Source organism: Leucopleurus acutus (genome assembly GCF_964270905.1).
Source record: "Leucopleurus acutus genome assembly, chromosome: 11".
NCBI lineage: Eukaryota > Metazoa > Chordata > Mammalia > Artiodactyla > Delphinidae > Leucopleurus > Leucopleurus acutus.
This window is the reverse complement of record NC_139152.1, coordinates 50,921,283-50,947,805: the sequence shown is the minus strand read 5'-3', so window position 1 is coordinate 50,947,805 and position 26,523 is coordinate 50,921,283. Positions and strand designations below refer to the sequence as shown.

Below are 26,523 nucleotides of genomic sequence, written 5' to 3'. Positions count from 1 at the left end.
TGGTGTATAGTAAACCAGAGTACCTATTCATGAAAAAGCCAAAGGGGAAAATGCCTTAAAAAATATTATAGATACTGAATAAAGGGGGATCAGTGAAGTTTACCCAGGCCTCCCCTAAAAGCCAGGATTCTAATTCCTCTTCAACGAATTATCTTCCCATCCAAAACCTGGGCTGCTGCCCCCCCCCAACCCCCCCCAATAAGGGGGCCTGTATTCCCTCCTGAATACTAAGTGAGCCATTCAGCGCTTAACTCCACAAGTAACACAGAGTCCTGGCAAATTACGTGGTAGGTAAACATAGGAACAGGATACAGAATAAGTAAACATGAACAGGATACAGCTCTCTTGCGAAAAACAATTTTTAAGCCAATATTTAACAAATGTTACCCCCTAATGAAGCACATTTATCGGTTTTTCACAAACATTTGTTTTGTTTTAATACAAGTTCAACGCACACTTTTATCGTTTGCAGACATTTTATTCACTTTTACTTAGCATTTGAGTTGCTTTGTTCTATTTAAATTCCTCCAGTTTTAAAGTGCCCCTATATAATTTTATAACAATGTTTCGAATTAAGAAGAGAAAAGGCTGCATTAAGTGTATCAAGGGTCAGCTTTGAAAAGATACTTTGGTTTCGCTGTTATGTTGAAGGAAAATGCTTGTATAAATCTATTAAGCAGTTAAGTACTAGGTAAAATGGTGCTTTTTTCTGATTTCTTAGAGCTCTTTTGTTTTCTTCGCCATTAAGCTTATTCTGGGTTCGAAACAGGGTCTGCTCCGCAGATAATGATGCGTGTGGTGGTAATGAAAAAAAAAAGAAAAGGAATTTTAGAAATGCCTAGGGAAAAACTTTTAATGATTTTTGTGCAACCATTGTGGGTTGTTGCTTTTTGTTTCTTGAAAGCTCCGAAATCTCTCACACCAGGTGTTCCTCTTTCCACTACAGAACTTGGAGCCGTCCCACCGGGATTCCACCTGTCTCCCCTTTCAGCTCCCGAAGTTTCCTTTCTCGAAGGCGTAGGCGGCATTTCTCCTCGAGCGGATTCAACTGGCTTTTCCCGGAGGCCCGGCTCCACGTGACCTCCCCTAACACCTGTACAGCCACCAGCTCACAGCGCCCCCATCCTCTCCGCCAGGTACAGACCCGGCTTGGCTCCTCCTCCCCCAGGAGGTCAAGGTCCGGGTGCGAGCCTCGTTCGGGCCGGCAGGGGAGGGGCTGAGCTACGGCCCCGCAGCCGCTGGAGCCCTTGCAGCCGTATTATCACATGACTCGACGGCGGCGGTAGCCTTGGCAGCAGCTGCGCCGGCTCCGCGGACTCGCCGGGTGGGCTCAGTTCCGCTCACGCAGGAGTCGAGCGCAGCAGGCGGGGAAGGGATCTGCTGAAGCTGCGGCCTCCCAGCCGCTCCCGGAGCGCTCGGCATCTCCCCCGGCCCGGCCGGCCCGCTCCATGCCGCTCCATTGCGGAAGTGTAGCGGGGGGAGGGGGCGGCGGCGGCTGCACGGAGCGCGGGAGGCCGGAGCTCGGCCCCTTGCAGCACTAGGCTCTGGGAGCAGCGCGGCGCGCCCACCGGCCCGGCTGCCCGTGCGCCCGCCGCAGCCTGCATGCCTCGCGCTGCGCCTCGCCCGGCCCCAGCCGCCGCCCACTGCTCGCACCGCTGCTGCCGGGCGCCGGAGTAATATGCTCACTCGAGTGAAATCTGCCGTGGCCAATTTCATGGGCGGCATCATGGCTGGCAGCTCAGGCTCCGAGCACGGCGGCGGCGGCTGCGGAGGCTCGGACCTGCCCCTGCGCTTCCCCTACGGGCGACCCGAGTTCCTGGGGCTGTCTCAGGACGAGGTGGAGTGCAGCGCCGACCACATCGCCCGCCCCATCCTCATTCTCAAGGAGACCCGGCGGCTGCCCTGGGCCACTGGCTACGCAGAGTGAGTGCAGCGACACCGGCGGCGCCCCTGCTCTCCTCGCGGCCCTTCCCCGCACGCTTCCAGCCCTCCTCTCTCCTTGTTCCTCGGCCCCAGGGCCCTCCGCTGGCCGCTGGCGTCCAGGCCTCGGCGGGCACCTCTTTACTGACACTGGCCATTTCTCTCTTCTCCCACTCCCCTTTCCCCCAACCCCGAGGGCGCGGCGTCTCCAGCCCGGGTTTGGGTGGTAGATGGGTGGGTGGCAGCGCTGGACCGTGGGAAAGCTAAGGCTGGACGCGGCTGTGAATCTGGTGGCTGTGACACTTGGAAGAAAGAGCGTGGAACAGCTCTGCTGAAGTTTGAAACACAGAAGGGAAATCTGGTATCTGTGCTCCCATTACCCCCAAATCTTTGTGCCTCCGCGTGAAGTTTGTGAGGTAGAGCTTGGAGGAACTGTCCCTGCGCCAGGGTTTACGGGGTGGGGCGGTTGACCGAGCCCTGGAAGCGGCCGCGGCCCCGTGCTTGGTTGCACAGTTCAGAAGGTCTCAGTTTCTCTGATTTCAGCCTAAGAGCTCATTCGCTTGTCCTTTAGCAGGTAGGAAAACCCTGCGCCTTTAGTAAACGCCAATATTGTTTCCCCCTGTCCTTGGGGAGGGGGAAACTTCTTCCAGGTGTCTAATGATAGCATTTTGGTAATCAGTTTTGGCAATTAAGCGAGAGTTTGAGTGATCTACTATTTCAAGAACCGGTTGAGTTAGGTTGACGACCTGGAGTGGAACTGGGAAAGGAGAGAGGAAGGATTTTAATGGCCTTCCCCCAACCCTACGGCTACTCTTCCATTCACGATTAATGACCGTTTTATGAACGTTAGGGTAATGTTTCTTCCCCTATTCAGCGTTATGAAACTGGGAAACTCGGAAGGTGGAATTTAGCAGACCAGAGTTCCGGGATTAATAATGACCAGGTGGGTGTGCAAAAGTGCACGCAAACCCTTGGTGCCTGGCACACCTGCCCCTTTTCCTTTAACTTCATCCGCTCTATTATCTTGGCCCTCCCTTACCAGCGCACAGCGTCGCCCGCTGATTGGTTCATCGGGGAACCAATCAGCTCTCCCGACGCCTGGGCGCTTCGATGCTGACCCTGTTCTGGTGTCCCGGATACCCCCGAGCAGGCCTGGTTCCCGACGCTCCGGGTTCCCGGGTAAGGGTTGGTTTGGGAGACGCTCTTCCTAGAATCTCGAATTCTCTTTTCCTTTGCCTTTCATTATACAACCATTTCTCCACCGGCTGAAATAGAAAATATATATAATTGGGGATAGATGACTGGAGTGTGTAAAAACAGTGAGGACACAGAAGTGAGAGTGATGGGTGCTAAAACAATAAAATTTAACACATAATAAAGGGCAAAGCATGGTAGAGAACGGTGAGGTTGGGGAGGTAGAAAATATCATTATACGTTTCAGGAGAAAGCCAAAGCAAAAACACCTGTGTGAGGGAACAGTGTCTGCCAAAACACCAAGTACTGTTTCTCGATTGAAAAAAAAAAGTTTAAACGACCATTTGGACCTTTGCAAGGGCAAAGGCAACTTGGAGGCATACGGTGACCTACAATTCTGTGGGTGGGGGACCTCGTGCCTGTCAAAAACCTAAATGTGTAGGGCCCATTGTCACTCCAGTGGGTTCCCCAGGGCAAGGGCACCTATCTGAAAGGGCAGAGAGATAAGAAGAAAGATGTTTAAAACACAGAATGTGGAAGCTACTTGGACACGTAAAAGGAGTACCTCAGTTAGCAGGAAGGAGAGGAAAGGGGAAAAAAACAACCCGTTTCAAAATGTTTGGATCCTGGGCTTCCCTGGTGGCGCAGTGGTTGAGAGTCCGCCTGCCGATGCAGGGGACGCGGGTTCGTGCCCCAGTCCGGGAAGATCCCACATGCCGCGGAGCGGCTGGGCCCGTGAGCCATGGCTGCTGAGCCTGCGCGTCCGGAGCCTGTGCTCCGCAACGGGAGTGGCCACAACAGTGAGAGGCCCACGTACCGCAAAAAAAAAAAAAAAAAAAAAAAAAATGTTTGGATCCTATGACAAGCACACGATGTGCCAAGGGCTGTAAAGAATATAAGGGAATCTGAAATGTCTCGTGTGGGAGGCGTATAGCTTCCTTATCTCTAAGAAGCTTATCTTACCCTAGACTAGGACACGAGGGAGGTTCAGTTGTAGGTTAGAAAGGCCACTGTAAGATGTTTAATTATTAAAGCTAGTTATAAAAGTAGTACATACTTGTTAATTCAAGCAAAGACCTGTATACAAATGTTGTCTTGTCACTTCCCTCTGTCAGATGTTGTACTGTACCACTTCCTCAAACTTTGAACTATAGTTTATCTTCCTGCAAAAATACATCCTGAATGATCAAAATGGCTGAAATAGGGAAGACGAGAGACAGACAAGTAGGAACTGTGGTTATGGTCAGAGGCCACTTCCAGTAATACTGCCCAGGATATACTGGGAGGAGGAATTCTCTCTGTTCTGGAACGTACCTTAGAGGGATAGGATTGGTAGGAAGATTGCTCAGAGTGGGGATCAGAGGGGTGCTCAGAGTCCCAGCTTGAATCAGAAGCGGTTTGTTTCCAGAAAGTGAGCTACTTTCTGAGCCTTCCTGGGGAGGAAGAATTGGCATCACTTGGTGACTGAGGCGTTAGAGGAGAGTTGAACTCTAGTGTTGTTGAACTTTTGTATGGTAGGAAAAAAAAAAAGGTGAGGGCTTCCCTGTTGGCGCAGTGGTTGAGAATCTGCCTGCTAATGCAGGGGACACGGGTTCGAGCCCTGGTCTGGGAGGATCCCACATGCCGCGGAGCAACTAGGCCCGTGAGCCACAACTACTGAGCCTGCACGTCTGGAGCCTGTGCTCCGCGACAAAAGAGGCCGCGATAGTGAGAGGCCCGCGCACCGTGATGAAGAGTGGCCCCCGCTTGCCACAACTAGAGAAAGCCCTCGCACAGAAACGAAGACCCAACACAGCAAAAATTAATTAATTACTAAACTCCTACCCTGAACATCTTAAAAGAAAAAGGTAAAATGGTCTATTTTTTGCAACATATTGTTAATCCCTTTAAGAAGGAGATACTCTGTAGGTTATAGAACTAGAGAATTAGCTTAAGTGATCCCTGTAAGATTTGGGGATCCAGAAACAGAAGTCCCTCATTTATTCAGTATTTATTGGCATTGTGCGAGGTGGAATTTCCTGCTCCTCAGAAAACCTCCTATTGTGGCTGAGAAGTTTAGCCATTTGATTCAGGGCTGTATGCTAGGTTGTAAAGCATTGTAGTTACAGGTAACATCCACGGAGCTAAAATCTTTCCAAAAACATTGATTAGCAAGTTTTATTTTTTAGTTTGGTGTTGAATCACTGACTTAGCCTGTTAGACCTGCTCAGAGAGAGCCCATGGGAAACAGTAGTCTGACCCAGAGACCTCACATGGTAGCTGCTTCCTTTCTTTTCCACAAGTTTAAATAACCACCCAAGTGCTTCAAGGACCCGGAAGTCAGTTCAGTTTTTAATAGGTTAGAAGTGCATTTTGACTTTTCTTCTTCTTGACCTTTTTCCCAACCTCTTTCCCACTGATGGTCAGTTGGATGTAGTGGATGTGGAGTTTGTGCCTGAAACTACGACAGTAGATAATGCAGAGAATATGCAGTGCTCTATATATGAAAGCATCATATTCAAGTTTTATCAGTGGTAAATTTCTTTGCTTGTACAGAAAGAATAAATCATAATTATAGTATTATCTTATTTAGATTATATCTGTAACTATGCAATTTTTTTCCTACTACCTTTCTTATAAAAGTGCCCCAGACATGGGTATTTAAAGAAAGCTACTTTGAGAGTTTCTGTTAAATGTGCATTATATAAGTTCTTTCTGCCTCACGAAGTTCAAGATTGTGAAAATTTTGTTGAAATTTAACCTTATTTAAATCCAGCAAACGGCCCACAAGTATTTGGATTTATTTTGGAATCTATAGGCTCTTCCATCTCCCCAGTCATTGGCACTAATTAGCAATTACGAATAAATTGCATTAGTTGTCTGTGTATTGTTTTTTTTTGACATCTTTATTGGAGTATAAGTGCTTTATAATGGTGTGTTAGTTTCTGCTTTATAACAAAGTGAATCAGTTATACATATACATATGTTCCCATATCTCTTCCCTCTTTCGTCTCCCTCCCACCCTCCCTATCCCACCCCTCTAGGTGGTCACAAAACACCTAGCTGATCTCCCTGTGCTGTGCGGCTGCTTCCCACTAGCTATCTATTTTATGTTTGGTAGTGTATATATGTCCATGCCACTCTCTCACTTCGTCCCAGCTTACCCTTCCCCCTCCCTGTGTCCGCAAGTCCATTCTCTAGTAGGTCTGTGTCTTTATTCCCATTCTCTAGTAGGTCTGTGTCTTTATTCCCATCTTACCCCTAGGTTCTTCATGACATTTTTTTTTCTTAGATTCCATATATATGTGTTAGCATATGGAATTTGTCTTTCTCTTTCCGACTTACTTCACTCTGTATGCAGCTCAATAACAAAAAAACAAACAGCCCAATCCAAAAATGGGCTGTGTATTGCTGATAGCAGAGAAACCGCTATTTCTCCGACCGCAGAGCTCAGAAATCCCCTGCCCTTTGTTTTTCCCTTCTGGCCTCTAGTACACCCACCCCTCTTACACCTGGTAGCAGAGCTCCTCCCTGGGAACTCCCTCTTTGACTTTTGCAACTGAAGAACCTTGAGGTTCTCCACTTCTTGTTGGATAAGGAGGAAAAGAAATGAGTGGGGTGTGGTGTTAGGGGGCTTTCACTTAACGGAGCTCTCCTTTTCCGCAGATCCGTGCAGAGTAGCCTAAAATATTTCATCTACCTTTCTACTAACCTGTGGAAGGTATTAATTTCCTATTTGAAAGCAGGTGGCTAAGCTCTCCTCCATTTTTCAGATTATAATGAAGTTGTCCCCTCAGGGGTGGAGCTCCTGGGCTGTCCTTTTTCTTAGAAACATGGATCAGCTTCCTTCAAAGACTAGTGATGCTTCGGGTAGAGGATTTAATTATCGCGAGGGGTTGTGTTTATCCTGTGTTGCAGCCCCAGTTACATAGACATCGTCTCTGATTTTGCCCCACTACACAGTGCTTCCTTATTATATCAACAGTTACATCCATACCGACTGATAACTTAAAACTGACTGCACGATATAATTGTTTTCTAAAAATGTATAATGTTATTGAAGATAACTTAGAAATTTGAGATATAATTGACATGACATACTAGTTTCAAGTGTACAGCATGATTCAATATATGCATGTACTGTGAAATAATCACCACAATAAGTCTAGTTAACACCCATCACACACAGGTGCAGTTTTTTTGTGATGAGAACTTTTAGCAACTTTCAAATATACAATACAGTATTATTAACTATAGTCACCATGCTGTACATTACATCCCCAGGACTTAGTTGATAACTGGAAGTTTGTACAATTCTGTGTCTGTGAGTTCGGTTGTTTTTTTCTTTTCTTTATTTAGGTAAGAAGTGGATTTATTTAGAGAGAAACACACTCCACAGAGTGTGGGCCATCTCAGAGGGCGAGAGTGGCCAGTTTTTTGCTTCTTTAAGATTCCAAATATAAGTGAGATCATATGGTATTTGTCTTTCTCTGAGTTATTTCACTTAGCATAATGCCCTTAAGGTCCATTCATGTTGTTGTCAATGGCAGGATTTCCTTCTTTTTTATGGCTGAATAATATTCCAGTATATATATGGAATATTATATATATGGAATATATATATCTCATATTTTTTTAATTCATCCATTGATGGACACTTAGGTTGTTTCCATGTCTTGGCTGCTGTAAATAATGTTGCAGTGAACTTGGTAACGCACATATCTTTTTGAGTTAGTATTTTTGTTTCCTTCGGATAAATACCCAGAAGTGGAATTGCTAGATCATATGATAGTTCTATTTTTAATTTTTTGAGAGATCTCCGTACTGTTTTCCATATTGGCTACACTAATTTATCTTCCCCATCAGTAATGCACAAAGGTTCCTTTTTTCCCACATCTTTATCGACACTTGTTATTTCTCATCTTTTTGATAATAGCCACTCCAAGAGGTGTGAGGTGGTATTTTATTGTGGTTCTGTTTTGCGTTTCCCTCATGATTAGTGATATTGAACACCTTTTCATGTACCTATTGGCCATCTGTATGTCTTTGGCAAAATGTCTATTTGTATCCTCCACTCATTTTAAAAATCAGATTTTTTTTTTTTTTGCTGTTTACTTAAATGAGTTCTTTATGTATTTTGGCTATAAACCGCTTATCAGATATGTGATTTGCAAGTATTTTCTCCCATTCGGTAGATTGCCTTTTCATTTCTTTGATGGTTTCCTTTGCTGTGCAGAAGCTTTTGAGTTTGATGTAATTCTACTTGTTTATTTTTACTCTTGTTGCCTTTGCTTTTGGTGTCAAATCCAAAAACTCATCACCAAGATCAATGTCAAGGAGCCTACTGCCTATGTTTTCTAGGAGTTTTATGGGTTCAGGTCTTACATTCAAGTTTTTAATCCATTTTGAGTTAATTTCATGTATGATGTAAGGTAGAAATTCAGTTTTTCTTTTGCATGTGCTGTCCATTTTCCCCAACACCACTTATGAAGAGACTGACCTTTCCCCACTGTATGTTCTTGGCTGCTTTGTCATAAATTAATTTACCATATAGGTATGAGTTTATTTCTGGACTCTTTCTGCTCCATTGATCTATGTGTCTGTTTTCATGCCCATACCATACTGTTTGGATTTACTATCACTTTATAATATAGTTTTAAATCAGGAAGTGTGATGCCTCCAGTTTCGTTCTTGTTAAAGATTGCTTTGGCTATTTGAGGTCTAATGTGGTTCCATACAAATTTTAGGATTGTTTGTTCTATTTCTGTGAAAGATGCCATTGTAATTTTGATAGGAATTGCGTTGAAACTGTAGATTGCTTTGAGTAGTATGGACATTTTAACAATATTCTTTCAACTCATGATCATAGAATATCTTTTCATTTATTTGTGTCTTCAACCTAATTTATCAGTGTCTTATAGTTTTCAGTGTGCAGGTCTGGTCTTTTACCTCCTTGGTTACGTTTGTTCCTATTCTTTTTGATGCATGTAAATGGACTTGTTTTCTTAACTAAAAAATTTTAAAAATAAGTTAGTTTAAAAATTAAGTGTCTTTATAATTTTCTTTGATTTGCCTAATTTGAACAGAGGATTGATATTTTTCCCCCTTGAATTTATGCCATTCTCCCTCAGGAAATAAACAACATTCATCTGCTTCCATTACTTCTCTCATCCAATCAATGAAATCATTTCATTCGTATGCTGGGTCCATAATATAAGACACAGTCATCATCCTCAAGAAAATCTTACGGCATAGTCTTTCCCCCTTTAGTGTCATTCTTTGAAATTAAATTGAAGTGAAATCATGGACTATTAAGATTACAAGAGACCAACACTGCGGGTGGGGGAAGTTGTTTGTTTTGTTTTTAATGTCTTAATGCTTCTGGGCAATTTCAAGTCGCAGTATTTGGAGCCTTTAAGTCACACTAGGGAAGCAAATTGTTCTTTTCAGCAAGCATTATGATTAGCTGCGAAGCCCTCTGTACCTGAAGGTCGCAAGACCTTTATACATACCTGTATAAAGGTATGAATAAAGAAAAAATTATCCTGACACTTGTTAAAAAGGTAAGAAAGACTTTATTCAAGACTATTGCAATAGGGGCATTGTATTAGGGGAGAGAGATCAGACTCAACTCCAGCTACAGCAAAGACAGATGGAAATTTATAACCCAAGAACAGAGTGATGAGGTCAGTGGATGGAAAATTACTAAGAGGAAACGTCAAGGATAGGGGGATTCTTGCTGAAGGTAGGTCAAGGAATTATACATCAAAGGTAGGAGATGAGGAAATTGATGAGATATCAAGGGTGATCAGATTTGACTGCTAAGTAGGGACATAAAAAACCCAACTTTCTTGGGCTTCTCTGGTGGCGCAGTGGTTGAGAGTCCGCCTGCCGATGCAGGGGACACGGGTTCGTGCCCCGGTCCGGGAAGATCCCACATGCCGCGGAGCGGCTGGGCCCGTGAGCCATGGCTGCTGAGCCTGCGCGTGCGTCCGGAGCCTGTGCTCCACAACGGGAGAGGCCTCAACAGTGAGAGGCCCGCGTACCACAAAAAAACAAACAAACAAACAAAAAAACCCAACTTTCTTATTTACTATCAGCAACGGTTCATGAAATAAAGGATATTTTAAATCAGAAGTGTAGAGGCATATAATCTCAGCAAAAAGAACAGTTTTTAGTTTTTTGAAAACGCTATGCTCCTATTTTTCTAGTTTTTCACAGACTCAAAACCATGTATTTTATCTGTCCTGGGGGATTCCCAAGACCCTTTACAGTTGTAAACTTTGTGAGTTACTGGGATTAGGCTGAGAACCAGTGTCTTTCCTTCCAGGCTGTGGTTATTCCCCGTGGGACCTGCTGTCTCCTTTATTGTGATTACAATTTTGAATTCCCCCAGCACTTTATTATGAAAAATTTCAAATATCCAGAAAAGTTGAAACCATTATATACTTAGCACCCGTATGCGCCCACCATCTAGATTCTACAATGCACATTGTGCTGTATTTAATCATTTGCCTATCCATCAATCCATTCTTTTTATTTTTAAGTGTGTATTTCCTTTGGTCCAATGGCATTGATTTATGCTATTAAGTTATTTTCCACAGTAAATTAAAAGTTAGGTTGGAGTAGCTTTGTCTTTCTCAGTCGAGAAAACCACCAAACCATTAGGTCCTCATCCATGTGAGGGGGGGCAGGAGGGGACCCAGATTTAACTCTTACAACTTGGTGCCCTGCAGATGCTCACTCAGTCCGTATGCTTTCCATAACTTAGCACTCACATAACTGAGAGCTTTACATGGGCGCAAACTGAAAAGCAGAAATAGTTGACGCATCTCTTTGCTGTGCTCTTGTTCAATTAAATCAGTGGGAAATTGGTTTAAAACTTGAGTCACTCCTCTTTTCAGCTGGTAGCCAGTCAGGTGAATATTATCTGAGGAGTAGTCTGTTTAGAAAAGACTTCAGAATGTGTCGCCTGAAAAGTGCTTAGTGAATAATAAAGACACCATTGCGCTGTGTTTACCTTACTTCTGAAGCAGATGTAACCCACTGGGAAATTTAGGGAAATTAAAGTACTTGCTTAATTGCTCTTTTTCCAGTGAGGAATGTGAATCCATTGTGCTTTCTTTGATACACAATTTCTGACTTCGTTTTCTTTAAATGACTGTAAAATTTAAATGCTTACCTGTATTTTCTTTCTATGCTTATTTATGAGAAAAGATAATGATACCACCAAGTTACATCTGTAGAGCTCTGTATAGTCCCTGCCATGTATATTTACATATAAGCATCTGTTAGCCATGTTTAATAAAAGGAAAATGAGGCCCAGAGAGAACGTAAGTTACTTTAGAATCTCATACCGTCCCGTGATCCTAGTTGTGACCATGGCTGAATCATTGAACCTGACCATTTGTTGTGTGAAATTTTTCATTAATAAAAAGGCATCAATCATATCCTCATAAACAAAATGCCACAGAAGAGAATGTGTAATGTATTTAACTACTCAAAGGAAACTAATAAAGCCTAATCTCTAGGTGTCTTTAAATTCCGTAAGGGCAAATTAGCACATCAAGTTTTGTATGAAAGGATGCTTTTCAAAGCTTTTAAAAATAGTTCTACTGAGTATAATATACCTTTTAAAAATTAACTTTCTTAATATATGTGCATTTCCTATGTTTAACAGTCCAGATATTTTCAAAATTACCATCTTTTCCTAACTTCAAATTGCTTTTCCCCCCCCTATTTTAATGTTTTTGGAAACCCTGTAAATCTTAAAACCAATCTGTACATTTTATGTAGTGATGTTTTTCTAAAGTTAATAAATAGATCATGTGTTTTACTATTAACAGCTACTTCGACATGAGGAAATAGACTGAGGAATTTTGAATAATGAGGCCCAAGTCCTGAGTCAGGTTTTATGAGACAGTACTTTTAAAAATTGCTTTGGGAATTCTGTTACCTAAGTTCTTACTTCTTACTTAAGCGCAATCAAGTCTGAATGGGAATGTTTCAACTTCGAGGGCCAGCAAGGCCAGCAGTGCTCGGAGTGGCCTTCATTTGCTGGTCCTTGGCCTCATGGGCTCCTGCAGGGCTGTCTTGGGGAGTGTATGCCTTGGTGTCTTGGACTAGTCAGGTCTAATGGAGCCTTGCTGGCTGGCTGGGCTGTGTAATGAATCATTGCAGGGCTGTGGGAGAGATCAATTATTTGCCAAGCTGAGGTGACTGAAGTGATTTGTGCACTCTACTGTCCTTTCAGGGAGTTTGACAGACAGACATTTAAGCTATTGAAGAACAGTGCCTTTCTACCAGATAACCTTTTTCATATAAGCATAGGAGGGGAAAAAAATCTCAAGTGATAAATTGATTTTTTAAATAAAAGTGCGGTGAATTATTGAATTGCTATATTTAAGTGGTTGGCCACGGTGTACTAATGGTCATTCCTTACCTTTTTGAAAAGATGAACATTGACAAGTTATGTTTAGAACACACAACTGGCAAAAATAAGAGATAGAAAATAAATGCTTAGTAGGAAGCAGATTTTAAGGGACGCTGAATATGGATAGCTCATAAGAGGATGTCAGGGGACGGAGGGAACCAAACTGGTATTACTCTAGAAAGAACTATTAAGTGGGTTTTTTGTTGTTGTTTGTTTTGTTTTTGTTTTAATATAGAAGAGGAGATAGCCACAGTATTTTGTTGCAAATAAATAGCCTATGAGGATACTATAGCCTAAAATATATGTTTGGGAAACACCAAGTGATTTTTTTTTAGCCTTTACCCTGTAAAGTAGGGTTTAGAATAGAGCCAAAGAGCCAGATTAGATGGCCTCTTGGCACCCTGCCCTGTGGTTATTAACAATGGGACCATGCTGCCTGGTTGTTAGAACCAGGTGTCCAGAGCTGGGCTGGTGATTCAGTGCAGCAGCAAATGGGAAGAAAAGAAGAATTGGCAACTCAGACTACCAACGCAGCTGGTGTTTATTCTTTAAAATATCCAGGTGCTCAGATGGGAATTGCAGGGGCCTGGCGTTGAAGCCCTGCCTCTCGTCCTCTCTCTGTGTCCCTGGTCATCAGGTCAGTGCTGACAGCGGCCACTTGGCCACGCTGGCCCTTTCCCACCTCACATACCACCTGAAGTCCTGCCTGCTGCCTTGCCACCCTCAGGGGCACCACGAGGTGTCCTTGGTCTTGGGTGTCATGGGTCTTCGGTGGTGCTGTGGATTCCCTGCAGTCCTGGTTCCCAACCTTCTCTATTATGCACCCATTTATTTATTTATTTTCTTGGCTGGATCCCTCATGAACGATCTTGTCCGGCAAGCTGTATAAAAAATAAGTATTGCTGCTCCTTAACATTTTTTTAACCAGACACAGTATTTTCTAACCAGTAGGAGGGGTGGGTGTGGTAATAACATTTAAGCCGAATGCAAAGGATTAACCTTGGTTTCAGTTACTGTATGCGTCCTTACTGCGCACAGCCTATTTTTCATTAGCTTTTTCCCCTTCAGTATTTAAAATAGCTTAGGTATATTATTGCTGCCTTCCCTGACTCGTAAGGAGCGTGGACCACGAGTTGGAACTCTGCTGACAGGCTTGGCTTTTGTACCACCCCTGGGTTTTCAGCTCAGATTCATGTCAAGATTATTTTGTTTGGGATTCGAATGTGTAACACCTTCCCAGAGCACATTACTTCAAAGTCCCCGACGTCCTTTTCCTTGTTGAAAAATTATGTTTTAATAGTTTTATTTTCTTAGCTCGCAAAGTGTTGCAAGTTGCCTGAGAAGCCTGATGCTTGTCAGCTGTAGATTTAATTAAACTCACGGGAGAGTTTTGTTTTGTTTTTTTTCTAGCAGAGTTTTGACCCTTGGGCAAAAGTTTATATTGTAACAATTTTTTAAAAATTAATTAGCTAATTTTTATTTATTTTTGGCTGCGTTGGGTCTTCGTGGCCGCGCGCGGGCTTTCTCTAGTCGCGGTGCATGGGCTTCTCATTGCAGTGGTTTTTCCTGTTGCAGAGCACGGGCTCCAGGGCGCTCGGGCTTCAGTAGTTGTGGCACATGGGCTCCATGGGCTCAGTTGTGGCTCGTGGGCCCTAGAACGTGAGCTCATAGTTGTGGCGCACGGGCTTAGTTGCTCCGCAGCATGCGGGATCTTCCTAGACCAGGGCTCGAACCCATCTCTTCTGTGTTGGCAGGCGGACTCACAACCCCTGTGCTACCAGGGAAGCTGTCTTGTAACAATTTCTGTCATCCACTGACTATAGGTGAGAAGAACTTAAAAACATCTTTGGATGTCTTCTAACCTGCCAAGGTAGAGGAAGGCATTGATCAGTCAGGAACATAGAATTAGTGTTTTTAAAATGATATACTTTTTTTCCTCATCACAGAATTGATATGTGTGCACTGTAGGCACTTTAAAATTCTTATAAGTACTATAAAGGACATAAAAATTATCCATAAATTCTGTCATTCATAATCAGCTTCAACTGATAATTTCTATCTCTAAGTACATTTGTATTTGTTTACGAAATGGGATAATTCTACATGATTAGTTTTTTCACCTGAAATGGAGTGACTATCTCTCCATGTAAATACATATTTTACTCTGTAATTTTTAATTGTTCCATTGTATTCCATTGATGATTTTAACATACTTTTTTTTTTTTTTTTTGGTGGTAACCAATTTTTTACTATTAAAAACAGTCCTGGGATGGACTTCCCTGGCAGTCCAGTGGTTGAGACTCCCCCTTCCCTGCAGGGGGCACAGGTTCGATCCCTGGTCGGGGAACTAAGATCCCACATGTCGTGTTTTGTGGCCAAAAAAAAAAAAAACAGTCCTGGGATGAATATCCTTGAAGCCAAATCTTCATTAAACCATAATTTGAAAAGTGACATTTTTTTCTGAGAAAAATGTTCAAATTGGACTTCTCCAGTATTTCTAGTGACATTATTCAATAGTTTGAAAAGATCAACGTTCAGGGTGAACATTATTTTGAGAAATGGCAGTTATGTACCTTATTTTAAAGTACTTTACCAAAGTAATGTTTTTGGTGAGCCAGGCTTCTTTTTTATATTTAGGATTAAATAATTTGGTTTAGAAAAATGACCCTTAAGGACTAGTTTAAGACCCTGTTCTGAAGAATTCCCCAATGATTCTGTCGTGTCTTCAGCGCTAAAGGCACTCATTGGCTGTCATGCATTTGAGAGATAATTGGTGACATCTTTTGTTTTTATTTAATTGTTTGAACTTCTAATGAATAATCTTGAGGGTGTGGGCGTTGTCGTATACATTTTAATTCCTCTAATACTTAATATAGAGCTATATACATTAATGCTTAAATATATATACTGGAAATAGTGGGGAGACATAATGAATATAGTTCTTTTAATTTCAAATGAAGCAGAGGTTACCTTTGTTCTAGGGGTTGATTTCAAATTATGAGCTCAACACCTGGGAATACAACAGTTACCACAATATTTACAAATTTCAGACAGATGTCTGAATATCACTACATGTCTCTTGGAGGCATTGCATGGTATCCTCTGCATCTGGATTTCCCTGTGGGGAAACGGAAAAAATGCATTAGTTTTCTGACTCTTAGCTGGAGGTAAGCAGTGAGAACAGTAAAGTAGACTTCTTGGTATATTTTAATGAGTGGCTGGGAATGGAAGTCTGTCTGTATGGATACTGAGTTCAGAAACCCACTGAAGTTTCTGAACATCAGTCCTTTGTCTGCCCTCTCACCTGCTCAGGTTTTTTGCTTTTTGTTTTTCTCTCTCCATTTTCTTTCTATTGTTTTTTTGGGGGGTGAGGGTGGAGGTTTGGTATATTCCTAAGATGCTTGCTCATTAATCCTTCCTCGGTGCACAAGCTGAAGCGTGATTGAATTAAGCACAATCTATGATTTAGTTCACCTGCGGATTAGATTGTTTATACTGAAACTTGCACTTTTGGTTTGGTACGAAAACTCAAAAGTCACACAAGGTAATTGGTCCATTTCCCTCTCTGCCCAACCCCAGCCCGATATCTTCTAACTTAAAATCATGTGCATGTAGATATGCACCAGTTAGAGTAAAATTCTTGACTCAAATTTAATTTCATTAAATTCTACGCCTAAATTGGTGTCGGTTCCCAAGCTGACTCTGAGAAGTTTTTGTTTTTGTCAGCTATACAGGCACATCTCAGAGATACGATAGTTTCAGTTCCAGACCACTGCAATAAAGTGAATATCACCAGTAAAGTGAGTCACATGAATTTTGCGGTTTTCCCAGTGCGTATAAAATTTATGTTTACACTGTACTGTAGTCCAGTGAGTGTACAATAGCATTAGGTCTGAGAAAAATGTACATACCTTAGGTAAAAAAATACCTTATTGCTAAAAAATGCTAACAATCATATTAACTTTCCGTGAATGTAATCTTTTACATCTTTATTGTAATCTGTTACAATAGTAACATCAAAGATCACTCATCATAGATGACCATAACGAACATAACAACTGAAAAAAATTGAAAATTTGCGAAAATTACCAAAATGTGATACAGAGACATGAAGTGAGCAAATCCTGTTGGAAAAATGGTGCCGTTAGATTTGCTTGTTGCAGGGTTGCCACAAACCTTCAATTTGGAAAAAAAAAAAGAAAGGAGAAAATGCAGTATCTGTGGAGCACAATAAAATGAGTGCAATAAAATGAGGTATACCTGAATATATGTTATATTTACTGTACTGGAAATTAAAACTGAGAAATTAAAAAAAATATTTATAAATTTAGTTAAAAAGAAACATGGAAGCATTTTTAATAAAAAATACCCATGTTTTCCAGAACAAAACCCAATTTAGTAAGAAGAGTGGCATCATTATACACTCACAAGTCCCTTTAGTGTCTGCCTTAATAGAAGACAGCTGGATTCATATCTGCTTCTGCACTTAATAGGTTGTACTATCACACTCATGAGTAAACTCCACTCATACTCATGAAAGAATGAGCGTGAAAAAGGAAAGTAACATCATAGCATTATGATGAAAATAATTTTGACCTCATCTATCCCTTGAAAGGGTCTTTGAGTTTCCCTGGGGTTCCCAGATCATATTTTGAGAACTGCCAGTGTGGAGAATAAACAGTTAACATAACTTTCTGCCTTACTATTTTATTTGGCTGCGCCGCGTCTTACTTGCTGCGTTTGGGATCTTCTTTGCGGCATGTGGGATCTAGTTCCCTGATCAGGAATCGAACCCTGGGCCCCCTACATTGAGAGTGCGGAGTATTAGCCACTGGACCACCAAGGAAGTCCCTCTGTCTTATTTTTTGAACTCTGTTTTACAGATAGAAAACCTTAGACCACTGTAAAAAAGTTCCAGTGGAATGTATCAATAGCTCTTCCACTTCCAATATGAATATTTGTACTGATTCAGGAATACACTTCCACACACTCTGTGGTTTTTATTCCAGATGGTGGAGTACTTTGCTCCAAAGGGCTGTGTGTCATTATGTTTGGGCTATTTAAGACCATTAGACAGTTGAGAGGGGTTAGTATTGTCTATCTTTAATAGATTAAAAAAAAAAACAATAGGGGCCAGAATTTGCTAGAGTTGGGGTTAAAAGTACAGATCTTTGAGCACTTTAGGTTTATGGCAATTCTGGGATTATTTAGTAGTGTATTGTACTGGTTTTCTTTGTGTCGTTTATCACAGATTTGCTGTATACTTCACATGAGCTAAGGGGCAAAATATACAGAGATTTTAAGAGGCTTACATTCTTGTTGGGAAGATAAATTCATGAAAAGATTAAAATCTAAGCCTAGTGTGACATAGGAGTAGCATGGTGCTGGGGGAAGATGAGAACCTCAAAGATGCAGCTTCAGGTCATCCTGGCTCTTCTAACCAGCTTATGGCTTCCGCAAGCTGGTTCACTTTATTAGTTCTCAGTTAAGTCATTGACTGAGTCCTTTCCAGCTAGGAGGTGCTGAGTAAGTACCTCCTTACTCAAGCACAGCAGAGGTTGTGCACTGATTAGTTATTTTTTACTGACTTGTAAGGTACTTGTATACAGTTCATAAAAGTTAATGCTTTTTCATTTGCCTTATTTGTTTTATCATGAATAAAATCTCTGGAGGATCTGTTGGCTGTTTTGCATGTTAGCAAAGGTGGTAGTGAATTGAAAATCTAATGACATGTGATTTAATGATACAAACTTCTGAATCTAACAGCCTGGTAAACTCAGGCTGGTGGAATGGAGACTAAGCTTCTTGCCTGGAGGATCGCCTTCCGTCCCCACATCCTGTGCAGCAATGAAGAGTGAGCACCAAGCACAGACTGTAATATTGTTTCTAGAACAAACAAAATAAAAAATTCTAAACAAACAGTTTATCCTGGATTAAAAGGGACTAAATTTATAGGCTTTTTCCCCCCTCTAATTCTTGGAGAGTAATGAGGCAGTCACTGTATCTGTCCAGAAAAGTTTTGATTTGAAGTATTCGTGTAGAAGGACCCATTTTTATCAGTGAGGCAGGTAAAATTATGGTGGTGATGATTCCAGCATAGTTGGTTCCCGTTGGTTCCGCTCTGGGATGACCTTTTTTAAGGCATGATTCAGTTAGAGCCAAACCATAATTTGTAAAGTATGTAGATGTCTGAATAGAGTATATGAAAAGTTGAAACAGATGTGAAATTGGTAGAAACCTACGGATCCTTCCAGAAAAAAAAGGAATGAAGATCACAACCAGTGTTGAATTTAGCTCCTCTGGTTAGCCCCCAGTTGCCCGAGGGTGGGTGACCTGAGGACATCTGTAGTGCTCTCAGAATTGTGCTGTCACTTGGTACAGAGCGAATCTACTACTTTGGCAATTAAACTGCTGTGGAAAGCAGTTGTACTTGATGGAATTTAAATCAATATCTGTGCTTGTATGCGGCCCTGCGGCCACTTTATCACTCTACTCTTGTCAGCATCTCTGACCTAAGAGTAAAGGACGCGGTATCTTGCTTAAGATTTGGTTTTGAAAACTCATGGAAGTCAAATTATATTTTAAAAGCACTGGGAAGCTGTCTACTTAAAGTTTGTCACTGTGGGACATATTTTCACAGTGTAGAGAATAGTTCTGTTCATCAGTATTGGTTCTTTGTGAGTTGGAGTTGAATATGCTACATTTTCCTATAGTGGAGGATAAATATAGTGGTAGGTTCATTTCAGATGCCAAGTGACCAGCTGCTAGCTTCAATAGCTCTCTGAAGATATCAGGGGTCAATGGCTGGGAATGAGTGGTTGGGTCATTACCTACTTCAGCTTCCTCCCTATTTTGCTTTTTGATACTCTGAGAGGATTGATTTACTTTCAGTATCTGTTCATACCGGAATTGCTTGAGCATCCGTTTCTATAGTAGGTTTATTCCAATTTAAATAGGAACGATTCAACACAGTATATGCCACTATTTTTTCTCACAAGAAACACTCTTAGTGTTTGAACTTAAATTCCATGTCCTTTCCTGGGATATATTTATTTTTACCGTATCTCAAAGCAGGGTTTTACCTCATCTGTAAAGCTAATTTTGCAGTATTATTAGGAAACTAAGTAATTTAGGTGTTTTGTTCCTTAAATATAATAGGTTAGGTATTTATAAGTTGAAGGGTGAGTTATCTCCATTTCATGCCGTATGGCATTCAAGCTTTTTAGAATATGTTATGGGACACACACCAAAAACAAAACAGAAAATGTTTAGATTGTGTTATGTTAGTAAAATAAACAGTTTGATTATTTTCTTTAATAAACATAATTTTAACAATCTGTGATCAGTAATGCCCACTTTTTTTCCTACAGTAAAAACCATTGAATCATATACTTTATTTTTTAACATGTTTATTGGAATATAATTGCTTTACAATGGTGTGTTTGTTAGTTTCTGCTTTATAACAAAGTGAATCAGTTATACATATACACATGTCCCCATATCTCTTCCCACTTGCATCTCCCTCCCTCCCACTCTCCCTATCCCACCCCTCTAGGTGGTCGCAAAGCACCGAGCTATCTCCCGCTGCTATGTGGCTGCTTCCCACTAGCTATCTATTTTACGTTTGGTAGCGTATATATGTCCATGCTACTCTCTCACTTTGTCCCAGCTTACCCTTCCCCCTCCCCGTATCAAGTCCATGGTCTGTGTCTTTATTCCCGTCTTGCCCCTAGGTTCTTCATGACCATTTATTTTGTTTGTTTTGTTTAGATTCTATATATGTGTGTCAGCATACGGTATTTGTCTTTCTCTTTCTGACTTACTTCACTCTGTATGACAGACTTTAGGTCCATCCACCTCACTACAAGTAACTCAGTTTCGTTTCTTTTTGTGGCTGAGTAATATTCCATTGTATATATGTGCCACATCTTCTTTATCCATTCATCTGTTGATGGACACTTAGGTTGCTTCCATGTCCTGGCTATTGTAGATAGAGCTGCAATGAACATTGTGGTACATGACTCTTTTTGAATTATGGTTTTCTTAGGGTATGTGCCCAGTAGTGGGATTGCTGGGTCGTATGGTAGTTCTATTTTTAGTTTTTTAAGGAAACTCCATACTCTTCTCCATTGTTGCTGTATCAATTTACATTCCCACCAACAGTGCAAGAGGGTTCCCTTTTCTCCACACCCTCGCCAGCATTTATTGTTTGTAGATTTTTTGATGATGGCCATTCTGACCGGTGTGAGATGATATCTCATTGTAGTTTTGATTTGCATTTCTCTAATGATTAATGATGTTGAGCATTCTTTTATGTGCTTGTTGGCAATCTGTATATCTTCTTTGGAGAAATGTCTATTTAGGTCTTCTGCCCATTTTTGGATTGGGTTGTTTGTTTCTTCGATATTGAGCTGAATAAAGCCCACTTTTAATAAGCCATACCGGGTACAAATAAAACTTAGATTATGTCAGCTAGGTTGACAGGAAACATTGTTAATTCAGTTTTCAGTCAGTTAACATTTATTAAACTCCTACTGAATATAAAGCTCTAAAGTATGAAAATAAATGCATTCCCTATCTTCAAGAAGTTCACAGGTTAGCCGGGGAGATATAGTATGTGTCTAACTATAAGATAGTGAGCTACTGTGATAAAGAAATTCAACAAATGCAATGGGAACTCAGCATATGGGAACTCAGCCTATAAATTTAGTCCCTTAATTCTGGTGGGATTGGGGAAAATGGGAAGGGGGTTAGCAAAGCTGACGCTTGTCTAAGTCTTGAGGAATGGGTATTGGATAGAGGAGGCATATGAGGGAGACAACAGCGTGAGTAAAAGCATGATGGTGTGAAAGTGGCTATTTCTGGGAATTAGAATTATCTTTTGCGACAGTTTGTAGGTATACATTTGTTGAAGCTCCTCAGAGAAAGTCTCCACCTGGAGCCCAAGCCGCCTGGCACTAGACATAGAATGATCCTGTCTTCTTACGGCAAGAGTGGGCGCTGATAAAATTTTGATTGCTCTTTTTGTTTGCCAGGCATGGCCTCTGAAATCTGTAAGATTTGTGTTTCCCTTCATTATGGTAAAAAGAACCGTATCTGAATGATGCTTCTGTATTTAGAAATCCTGCTGGGTTGCTCTTGGGATGTACACCTTCACGTTATATATTGAGGAATGGAGGGGAAATGGGAGATGAGACCTAGTGGGATTTGTCATGGATGGAGGTCTAAGGTGAATTCACTGTGGACCACACCTCTTGCTACAGGAAAGGTAATAATGATGAGGGGCATCCTCCCTCGTGTGCTGGTAGCATCACCTGGATATGTCCTGCAGAAGCTCTGCTACAGTCTGTGCCAGACACCCCCTGGCCTACCTGATTGAATCACCAGGGAAGTAGAGCACATTCTAGAAAACAGGATAGTAGAACTTGAAGGCCCTGCCTAAGGCACAGAGCTGCAGACACTGCTGGTACTGCCTGTGTTTGACAAGACATTAGAGAGCCACCGAAACCCTAAGCCAATTTTTCTTTTGCCCTGAGATTTCTGACTCATTGCAATTAAAATCAAAGTAAGACCTAGTCCAGAAAGTGTCAGACCTTAAAAAAAAAAAGTGTACAGAGGCCAGGGACAGGGCTGAAAAGGTAGATTGAGGTGAAGAGAGTGAAGGCCCTTGTATATCATAATAAGGAATTTTATACCATAAATAGTAGGTAGCCACAAAGGATGTTTTTAGTAATCAGGTGTTGGGAATAACATGATGAGATATTTTGGAAAAATAACTGGTAGGCATAGGAGAGAAACAGGTGAAGGTGAGGTATGATAGTGAATGAAAGAAGAGGGTACTGTTGGAGGGCTTCTAGATGTAGAGCTAGCAGACTGCGGGGGCTGATTGGGAATGAGGAGGAGGTATGCAGTAGGGACATTGAGCACTTTACCCCTTCTCTGATTCTCTTCTTGTCAGGACACATGGGAGGCTTAGACTTTTCTGCTCCCTTTTAAGCTAGGTGAGCCCATATGACTAGTGCTGCCCAGTGTGTTGTGAGCGGAAGTCAAATGTCACTTCCAGGCTGAAGCATTTAACTGTAGTTGGAAGACCTTCCAATATTATCTTCCTCTCATACAATAGTGAGAAGGCTGTGTGTTTCAGATGGTTCATCTACAGGTTGGTGGAGCCTTCGTCCACTGAGTCCCTATAGCGGGGACACTGCCCTGTAGGGTTGTTCAGGTATATAGTGATCAATATCTGTTGTGTGAAGCTACTAGGATTTGGGGGATGTTTGTCACATAGCATATTGTGACTGATGCATGGTGGTGGCTTGTAGCCTACATTTGTAGATGGAACCTGCAGTGGAAAATCAGGTTTTACTTATTGTATTTCATTATAGGTGCCACCTGAGAAAGAATCTGCACCCATGCTGGGTTAGAGTTAGGTCGATATCTTTGTAGGATTTCTTAGAGCTTGTAATTCACTGTGGAGAATTTTGAAACTGAGGGAGAGTATGTGTTGCTTCCTAAACGTATCTGACTATGAAATCCATTTACTCACCTTTTTTGGTAAGTGCACTTATTAACATTTTGAGAAACACAGTTAAGGAAATACCGAATTACACAGCCATGATGGTCTAGGCCTGACACTAATTGCATAAACCAGAAGAGTCTTCCACTGGAAAGGAAGGATAGATTTGAGGGAAAAGTTGAAAGAAGGATGGACAGGAGTGGGACTGACTGGATGTGTAAAGAGGTTTAATTGTTTTCAGTTGCCGTCTCATTTCCGATTGATTCCTTGCCAGTCTGCATAGTGCCTTTCCAGACCTTTTCCTTTTCCCTCCAACTATCAGTCCCATTCGTGCCTCCCTCTGTGTTGGTAGAGGCCCTTACCTTCCCCCCTTACTGGATCTTTGTTCAGCACAAGCTCCTCTTTCAGGCCACCTTGGGACCTCTTTAACATCATCTTTCTTGTCCCCTGGTGTTGGAGATGGAGAAATGTTCTGCCAGAAGTGTTAACGCCTTCTCTCCCTGCCACATACGCTCATATGTGCCCTGACTTCCATTTCCTCTATTTGTAATCCCAGCATCTTGACTCTTCTCGTTGCCTCCCCCTTGGCCCAGAGGTGTGCTAAGTCATTGCTATTGGGTCAAACGGCACATCCCCTCTTCCAGTCCGTATCTCCCCTTCAAGTTACTGGACCCAAAGTTGCTCTCTTTTTGTAACCCCTTTATTTCTTTCCTTACACAAACACACATGGAATGCCTTCTGTATGCCAAGAACCCTTCTGGGCGCCAGGGACACAAAGACGGATTAGCGAGGCCGCTTCCCCCAACGTGGGAGACCCATCCAACTGAACAGCACAGGGCATTGTGGGGAGACGAGCCCAGGGCGGGGACATCAGAGAAGGCTTCCCACAGGAGGCGTGGCAGGAGCTGAACGATAAAGAAATCAGCCAGCCAATGGAGGGGCTGGAGAGGAGAGAGGGGTGGGTGCACAGAGGGGTGAGAGTAGGATGCACACCAGCAACTGTGGGTGGTCTCCATGCATTGCTTCTACTTCAGTGCTCCTCAGGAAGATGCTTGCCCAAGGTCACCAGTGACTTTTTAGGTTCAAGCAGTGACTTAAATTTGTTCATCTTCCACATCCTCACCAGAGCAGTCATTGCTGCTACTCACTCTCTAGTCCATGAACTGTTGTATCTCTTAACTTCTGGAGACTCCTTCCTCTGGTCCTTTTTCTAATTTTCTAACTCTGCTCCCTTTTCTTCTCAGAAATCTCCTCTCAATAGCGCTGTTCCCGGGCTCTCCAAACCTCTCCCCGCTTCTCTTCACCCTCTCCATTAGCTGTTTTATCCATGTGACTTTCATTGGGATTTGAATTGATCTTTAGCCTTGCCTCTCTCCTGAACACTTCCTGTGGTCCCCTCTGCTGTGCTCATACCTTCACTATGCCTGTCTATATTGTGCGCTTTGCATGAGTCTGAATTTAGATTTGTTTGAAATATGAGTGCAAGTTACAGGAGTTGTAAAGGACATGGTAGGTATTCCTTGCTCGTGTATCATTCACGAGCTAATGGTTTTTGACAATGCCAGGTGGAAGCAGTTGGATAATGCCAAGACCTCACTGTGCCAATACCTGTGAACAGCTGGGGAACAAACCTGCCTTTAGTTTCCAGAGCTACACTGGTCTGTTAATAAAATTCTGTTGTGTAGGTTTTCTGGCGAGATAGCTTATTCTCTTCTTGTTCAATTACATTATGGTGGATACTTCTTTTTTTTGGTGACTTGCCATATAATTCGGAATAACGTGCATTTGTCTTGTTAGTTTAATTTTAATTTTTGGCTGCACTGTGTGGCATGCAGGACCTTAGTTCCCCAGCCAGGGATCGAACCTGGGCCCCCTGCATTGGGAGTGCAGAGTCTTAACCACTGGACCGCCAGGGAAGTCCCTGTGTGGTTAGTTTTATTAAAGCAAAAAAAACCACAACCAATTGAGTACATGTATATTGAGTCAGGGTTACTTTTTGGGATGCCATAGGTAGAAAGTGAATTAACTACTTTTGTAGAATGTTTACATTTCTGCCAAGTGCTTGCTAATGGTGTTCACCAGTTATTTCCAGTTCTGTTGGGGACGTGGCTGTTCACCATCTTCCCTTCCTCGACAACCTGGGGACCCTCTAGACAGTGGAGGCTCTGTCTTCCGTGATGAGGACGTGGGGAGCCAAACTGAAATGGGCATGTAGAGTGTGTGACAAAGAAACCTTTGTGAACACAGGGTCATATAGCCCATCCTTCCTGATGTACCTTTGCAAATTGTGTCAATATTTGGGAAATTAAAGTCAGTGGTTGCCTGGGGTATGAAAGTGGTTCTAGATTTTTCTTTCTTTTTCTTAATTTTACTTATTTCATTGAAATATAGTTGACATACAAATTCTAGATTTTCTTAGTATCTCAGGCAGTACATTGGGACCGTGAAGAAATAATTCTCTGATAAATGAATGAGTTGTGAAGCTTATGAAGTGGGTTTCACTACTTACCTGAATTTCTAATTAGAGTCCTTTAATGTCATCAGCCTTTTGTGGCATTACAGCTCGCAGGAGTATTGTGAAATGGACGTCATCTTTTCCTTTTTTATTGAAAAAGGGAAACAGGTGAGTTACTCAGAGGTTTAATAAGGTTAGTCAACAAATACCGCCAGGTGCTGTGGCAGGCTTTGGGATTGAATAGTAACCAAGATAAAACCTGGGCCTTCAGGGACTTAATCTAGTAGAGAAGAAAAACAGCAATTGAAGTATTAAGTGATAAGTGCTGGTATGGGGGCGGCTTAGGGTGTTAGGGGCAGGAAGGGAGGGCTACCTACCCCTGAGTTGCGGTGCTGAGGAGGTGATGTTGGTTCAGCTGAGATTTGTCAGACACTTTCTCTGTGCAGGTAATGGGATGGGTGTTGGGGATACAGTGGAGAAGAAAAGCGTGGCCCTTGTCCTCACAGAGCCTATAGTCAAAGCCGAGACCGAAGGATGAGTGGTAATTAGTGGGAATCTGCCAACAGATCCCCTGAAAGTGGAAACCTATGTGCAAAGGCCTGAAAATAAGTAAATGCTCGGGTCGTAAGACGAGCTGCAGGGGAGCCAGGGACCGGAGGCTGAATGGCCTCGCACACAGGGAGGACTCCAAGCACGCTTGTGAAATAATTGTGAAGAGCATACTTATGAAATTAAGGTCAGTAAATGAATTGTACAAGATCACATACACACTTCCTGGAAATATAATATCTTATGCCAAAAAACCCCCCAAAAAACCAAACCCAACCAATTTTGGATGCTACATTTGATTAAGAAACTTGTTGAAATTGTAAGTTCCCTTTTGGGAGAATAAGGAGAATAATGTAGGGTTTAAACGTTGGGCAAATGAGTGTAGTTTACAGCTTGTAATATTGTTGGGGAGAAAAAGAGAAGTCAAGGGTGACTCCAGAGTTTTGGGCCTGAGAAACAGGGTGAATAAACGGTAGCTCC

General features: G+C 42.1%; 1 protein-coding gene across 2 annotated transcripts in view; it reads left to right on the top strand.

The window, feature by feature from the left end:
- The first annotated feature begins 1,257 nt into the window (after window positions 1-1,257).
- Window positions 1,258-26,523, top strand: part of PPM1H (protein phosphatase, Mg2+/Mn2+ dependent 1H) — a 263,100-nt gene continuing 237,834 nt past the window's right edge. For both annotated transcript variants that reach the window (XM_082849676.1, XM_082849677.1), the window contains exon 1: window positions 1,258-1,923. In XM_082849676.1, the coding sequence (XP_082705802.1) occupies window positions 1,679-1,923 (245 nt within the window). In that variant the 5' untranslated portion in view covers window positions 1,258-1,678. The remainder of the gene's footprint in view (window positions 1,924-26,523) is intronic.